Source organism: Cygnus atratus, chromosome 24 (assembly GCF_013377495.2).
Source record: "Cygnus atratus isolate AKBS03 ecotype Queensland, Australia chromosome 24, CAtr_DNAZoo_HiC_assembly, whole genome shotgun sequence".
Classification (NCBI taxonomy): Eukaryota; Metazoa; Chordata; class Aves; order Anseriformes; family Anatidae; genus Cygnus; species Cygnus atratus.
The window spans coordinates 4,348,777-4,355,336 of record NC_066385.1 but is presented as its reverse complement, the minus strand read 5'-3'; the positions used below and the strand labels follow the sequence as shown (position 1 = coordinate 4,355,336).

At 62.8% G+C, this 6,560-nt stretch overlaps 1 protein-coding gene across 1 annotated transcript; it reads left to right on the top strand.

Moving 5' to 3' along the window:
- Positions 1-697: 697 nt before the first annotated feature.
- On the top strand, positions 698-5,054 carry SYT2 (synaptotagmin 2). The gene is given in 13 exon segments (XM_035561532.2): positions 698-863; positions 959-1,128; positions 2,213-2,329; positions 2,493-2,660; positions 2,786-2,818; positions 2,820-2,954; positions 3,328-3,369; positions 3,371-3,409; positions 3,411-3,447; positions 4,120-4,253; positions 4,848-4,874; positions 4,877-4,960; positions 4,962-5,054. Coding segments are annotated over 13 exon segments (1,245 nt in total).
- The last annotated feature ends 1,506 nt before the right edge of the window (positions 5,055-6,560 follow it).

Below are 6,560 nucleotides of genomic sequence, written 5' to 3'. Positions count from 1 at the left end.
GCACTGGTGCTGGGTCCCGGCGGCGCTTGGTGCTGGGTCTGCTTTCAGGAGCAAGCGACACATTTGCAGGGCCATGGGCTGGGTGTCCCTGTCCTTGTGGGCTGCTCCGGAGCCTGCAGGGCTGGGGGTGCTGAGCCCCTTCCCAGCCCTGTCAGTGGGGCTGCACCAGGCTCTGCGGGACCGAGGACTGGCGAGATGGGGTGTCTCGCCTTCACATGCTGCCAGAGGCTCAACTCTGAGCTCTCCGTGCTGTAACGTGGGCAGGGAGCAGCCCCCCACAGGCCCTGGCACGAAGCCACCAAGTCCCTCGTGGGGACCGGGGCGGGGACATCTCCATTGGGAAAGTGGATGAAAAATGGAGATGCGTGGGGTGACCTAGCCCCGTTTGGGCTGGGAGCGCCTCCACAGCCCTGCTGGCTGGCCCCAGCACCTCTGTGGCCCTGGGGGATGTTCATGGAGGCTTCGGAGGTGTCAAGGGCCAGGAGACAGTGGGCTTCCGTGGCTTGTGAGGGGACCCCTGGGTCCAGACCGTCCCGTCTGTCATAACCACTGGGCTCCACAGCCCTCACACAAAGGATGAAGCATGCCGTCGTGGCCCTGCTGCAGCTGCAGATGTCCCCAGTGCTGCTCGGGGATGCAGCCGGGGACAGCAGGGCCCACCACGGCCACGCTGTGTTGCAGGTCCCCCAGACCCACCATGACGTTCAAGCAGGCGTCCATGATGGCCCCGGAGGCTGCGGCCACCACTGTGCCCATGGCCACCATGGAGAACTCCACTGAGGCCGCGGGGCCGGGTGAGAGCAAGGAGGACATGTTTGCCAAGCTGAGGGAGAAGTTCATGAATGAGCTCAACAAGATCCCCTGTGAGTAGCTGCCTTCTCCCCCTGGACCCCCTCCCCGGGACCCTGCGCGGCTCCGGCCCACCACGGGCTGACCACGGCCCCGCGCGTTCCCGCAGTGCCGCCCTGGGCCCTCATCGCCATCGCTGTGGTCGCCGGCCTCCTCATCCTCACCTGCTGCTTCTGCATCTGCAAGAAGTGCTGCTGCAAGAAGAAGAAGAACAAGAAGGAGAAGGGCAAAGGCATGAAGAACGCCATGAACATGAAGGACATGAAGTCGGGCAACCAGGTGACGGCCTTCAGGACAGCTTGGCCACCTCCCGAGCAGTGCCCATAGCAGGGGGGGAGCCCAAGAACCCCACTGGTTTGGGGTCCCCCAAAAGCTCGGAAGGCTGGTGCTGATACCAAGGCACAGCCGGGACCATCTGGGGATGCCAGAAGGGAAGGGGGATTTTTGGCACCAGCGGGTCTGGGGCCATCACAACCGTTTCCATGCCTCAGCCCAGGGCCATCTGGGAATGGCAGATTTTGGGCATCTGTTCCTACTGCCGAGAGACACGCGGGCACTGCAGGCATGCAGGCAGGGCTGGAGGGATGAGCAGCGATGCATCTGAGGGTCCACGGGGTGCAATTCCCAAATGCTAGGGGAGGGTTGGGGTCCCCAGGGGTTCAATGGGGCCGTACAAGACCCCAGTTCCCTGCCTTGGCCTGGGTCCCTCCACGATGCTGTCCGTAACATCACTCTCTTCCCTCCTGGTGCTCTTGCTGTCCTCCCTCTGTTCCGCCCTGACTCCGTGTTTCCTCTGTGTCCGGGGACATCCTCCATGGTAGGTGCCACCCCGAGCCTGCCTTCTCAATTGGCTGCGTCCAGGGTGGGACTGGGGAGCTGCAGGCACAGCAGAGAGGTGCTGGGGGGCTGTGGCTGCCACACGGTGGGCTATGGTGTGGAGAAGCAGGGGAGAAGGTTGTGTTTGCCTTAGATGTAGGAGAACTAGGCCCTCTCTCTCTCTTATTAACATCACAATCCCTAGAAATGGCCCTGCTAACCCTCTGTAGTGCTCCCAAGCATGGGCTGGAGGCGGAGGATCCCCGCACCCATCTGCGGGGTGGTTTGCATGCAGCCTCCTTTGGCTGGAGCCGGCCCCAAGTCCCAGCGCCCCGGGCAGCCCCCACCCCCTCATGCCTCCATCCCACTAAGACCAGCCCCGAGCAGAGCTGGTGCCCCCCGGGTTGCCCTGCCGGCGCTTTCTGTCCCCATCCCCTTGTGATGCCCAAGGGTCGGGGTGCTGGAGGTGCCCGTGTGGGGATGGGGACGCGGGGCTGGGACCCCCCAGCTGAGCTGGGCACCTCGGCTGCCGCTGCAGGACCCCCAGGACGACGACGATGCGGAGACGGGCCTGACGGAGGGGGAAGGTGAAGAGGAGGAGAAGGAGCCAGAGAACCTGGGCAAGCTGCAGTTCTCGCTGGACTACGATTTCCAGGCGAACCAGGCGAGGAAGGGGCTGCGGAGCCGCAGGGGTGGGGATTTGACCAGGGAGGGCATTTGGAGAGGAGGAATCCCCCTGGTGGAGCCAGGTGGTGTGGGAATTAGCTGGGTGCTGGAGAGGAGCCCGTGGTGCCGCCCGCAGCTGAAGCTGCCTCTGTCCCCTCCAGCTGACGGTGGGGATCCTCCAAGCCGCCGAACTGCCAGCCCTGGACATGGGCGGCACCTCGGACCCCTACGTCAAGGTGTTCCTGCTCCCCGACAAGAAGAAGAAGTACGAGACCAAGGTGCAGAAGAAGACACTCAACCCTGCCTTCAACGAGACCTTCACCTTCAAGGTGAGCCACATCCCACCCCACCACAGGACCTCGTCTCCCGCTCCCATCCTTCCCCCAGCTGTGTCCTGGCCTCATGGTTTGGCCTTGCTAGAGCCCCTTGCCACCCGCTGGCCCTTTCCTCGCAGGTCCCCTACCAAGAACTGGGCGGGAAGACGCTGGGTGATGGCCATCTACGACTTCGATCGCTTCTCCAAGCACGACATCATCGGCGAGGTGAAGGTGCCCATGAACACGGTGGACCTGGGGCAGCCCATCGAGGAGTGGCGGGACCTGCAGAGCGGCGAGAAGGAGGAGGTGAGAGGGGGCCCTACAAGGTCGAGGTGTGGGGTGGCCCCGGCCGTGGGGTGAGCTCTGCTTCCCGGGCATCGCTGCGTGGCCCCACCTTGGTGCTGTGCGTGAGGGCTGGGCACCTCACGACCCCGTTTTTTTCCCCTGTGCAAAAACCTTTTTGTAACAAAAATGAGGTTTGTAAATATCTGGGTGCTGCGCTGGGACTTGCCTGTCCCGCACCCTGGTGATCAAACCCTCATGCATATGGGGTGCCAGGTTGTGCCTTCACCGAATGCTGAGCGGGTTTGGGGGGCACTGAAGCTGGGACCACGTCCCAGCACTGCGATACAGCGCACTGGGGAGGCTCTGATTATCTGCTCCCTGCCCAACTTGGCAGCCAGAGAAGCTCGGCGATATCTGCATCTCCCTGCGGTACGTTGCCGACGGCCGGGAAGCTCACTGTCTGCATCCTAGAGGCCAAAGAACCTGAAGAAGATGGATGTGGGGGGCCTCTCAGGTGAGCCATGGTGCTGATCGGCTGGGCAGGGCCAGGGCAGCTCCTCCAGCACCCGGCACCTCCTGTGTCGGAGGCAGCCCGAGGCCTGGCTGGGGGTGAGGGGAGATGAGACATCCCCGTCCCTGACCTCTTGGGCTCGGTTTTCTTGGGGTGTCCTGAGTGGTGAAATCACCCCTCTGCCATCCGCTCCTGGCCCTGCTCGTCGTTGCCCTGGGGGCAGGGACCTCAGTTGTTGGCACGTTTTGGAGCAGAAGAGGCTTCCCGATGCCACCCCAGGGCTGAGCTCTCTGCCCAGGTGTCCTCAGCCCTTCCCAGAGCTGCCTGAACCCGGACAGCAGCACCTCCATGGCTGGGGAGGTTCAGCTCTGTAGCTGGGGTGTCCTGCTGCAGACTGCGGGGCGACGGGCCAGCATCTGCAGTTCTCATTGCACCATCCCCAGCCCTCCTGCAAGGAGAACCCACAGGAGGCAGAAGAACTCTGTCCCTTCCCAGTGACTCCCGAAAATCCTCCCCAGCTTTGGAGTATTTTGGCTTTGGCCTCCATCCACGAGCCTGGGAGCACCTTTACCTGTGGAGGGCTCCTTACCCCTCATGCTGGGCTGACACCTGTCCCAGGGCCAGGCCGATGGTGTCCCTGGGCACTGCGATCTCCTGCTCCCCCTTTTCCCCCAGATCCCTACGTGAAGATTCACCTACTGCAGAACGGGAAGAGGTTGAAGAAGAAGAAGACCACAGTCAAGAAGAAGACCTTAAACCCCTACTTCAACGAGTCCTTCAGCTTTGAGATCCCCTTTGAGCAGATACAGGTTCGTACGCTAACATCCTCGGGGGCACGTGGGCAGGGTGGGGGTGCCAGCAGAGGTCTCACACTGTCCCAGGCCACGTTCCAGTGGCTCCTGATCAGCTCCTGGTGCAGCTGCCCCATGGAAAACACATCTGGTCCCAACCTGAGCCCGGCCTGATGCTGAGGGTGACTGGTGCAGGGCAGGGCTGGGAGGCTGGGCAGCACCCATGGGGGATGCAACCCCAAACCCATCTCATGGCAGGAATGGGGCTTTCCTCTGCTCCTGGCCCTGTAGTGCTCACCCCAGGCATAGCAGGGAGCCCTCAATGGTCCCAGGGGTGTCCTGGACCATCGGGAGGTGCCTTCTGCTCCTCTCCATGTCCTGCCCCAGCCCCTTTGTGCAGCCCCATCGAGCTCTACAGCCTGCAGCACTACAGCGGCCCTCGGTGCCTCGACGTGCCCAGGCAAGGGCCACGTGAGGACAAGCTGGGCCCCACACGGCCCCACAGCCCTGGGCTCCTCGGGGAAGAAAATGGAGGAAGGAACGGGCACGGAGGGGACCCTGCCCCAAAACAGGCCACCAGTTTAGCCCTCTAAAGAAGGCTTCCTCCTCCAGAAAGTGCAGGTGGTCATCACGGTGCTAGGGACTATGACAAGCTGGGGAAGAATGAAGCCATCGGCAAGATATTCACGGGCTGCAACTCCACCGGCACGGAGCTGCGGCACTGGGTCCGACATGCTGGCCAACCCCGGCGGCCACATTGCCCAGTGGCACTCGCTGAAGCCAGAGGAAGAAGTAGATGCAGCTCTCGGGAAAAAATAAATAGGAAGATCTGCTGGCCAGTGTGGAATGGGCCTATGGACAGTCAAAGCAACCCAGAGCTACCGATACCTCAGTTACGCAACCTTTGGTTTTAGTTCTGTTTTATTTTTTTGGTTCTGTTTTAAGCTGAAATACCCTTTGACGGCTGTGGAAGGTTTCCAGACAGTCCCAATAGCTTCCAGGGGAAGAGGTTTAAGACGGATGGTTCTTTTTCATTCTCCAGCATCGCTCCTTTCGGCCGCATGCCCCATCACCTCCACCCGCCATCCCTTCCCGGCGTGAAGCCATCGCCATGCCTGGGGCTCCCAGGTGGCCCAGCACCAGCCCACGGCATCGCTGCCTCCGTCCTTCCTGTGGGCCCACGTGGGAACCGGCAGGCGTCTTTGTGTGGAGGTGACACTGGAGCCTGATAACGCAAGGTGACCAGGCTCACTGTGCTTGCTTGGGGCATGGACACCTGTGTGGGCACCAACACGGTGGAGAAGACCTTCTGCAGGAGGCCCAGGGGCATCCCCGCACCCACTCTGCCTCCCCCCAGCCCTCCCAGTTGGGAAGGGTGAGAGATGTGGTTTTGGGCTGCCTGTGGCCGGCTCCAGGTTTGGCTTCTTCTGGGGAGAGGTTTGGTGGGGGGGGGGGTCTTGTGCTGCAGAAGACGTTGTGGTGGGTGCTGAGCCCTTGGTGTGGTGGCCAGACCCCACGGGATGGGTGCAGGTAGCTGCAGACAGCTTTTTTGCAGGGGATGCAGCAGGGGCTGGGCGTGCAGTGGCAGCGCTGTGGGCACGCTCTGGTTGGGGCCACTGTGGTGGACGGCTGCTGTCGTGTTACCAGAGGCTGAGTTAGGGAGCTCTGGGGTGGTTTGCACGCACCTCCTGTCACACTTGGCCCGGCCGTGTGCCTCCTGGAGACACTGAATCGCAGCCTGGAGCTCTGGGTGCTTCCACGAGGCTGGGTTACATGGAGAGGTACCTGATGCTGGGGGAGCAGGCACCTCAGAGCAGTGCCTGGTGCCATACTCGAGGCCCAGTGCGTCCCTGGGGCTGAGCCCTGCCATGGGCACCCCAGCACGGCCCTGGGGGAGCTCTGGGGAGCTCCAGCCCCACTGCTGCGTCCCACCATCAGCGGGGAGGGCGAGAGGCCATCCCATGGCCAAGGAGGGGCTGCAGACCCCCCCAGGCCCCACGGGCTGCTCTACCCCCGTCCCCGTCCCTCTCCCCTCGGGCAGTGTGAGCTGGAAAGCCAACAACCATTCCCTGTGGCTGGGCAGCCCTGCCCAGTTCAGCCCCAGTCTGTACTGGAGCATGGGGTGTCCCCGCGCCACCTCTGACTCCCCGGCAGCCTCACAAGCTTGCTGCTCTGCTCGGCTTCCCCTGGGCTCGGGCGGACCTTCACCTTCATCCGTGGCTGCTCCAGGCCAGTGCTGCCTTGTGCTTGCTGGTCCTCGAGGTCATGGGGCAGGTTGTGGTGGGGAGAAGGTCCTCAACAAGTGGAGTGAAGCAGCAAAGGGTG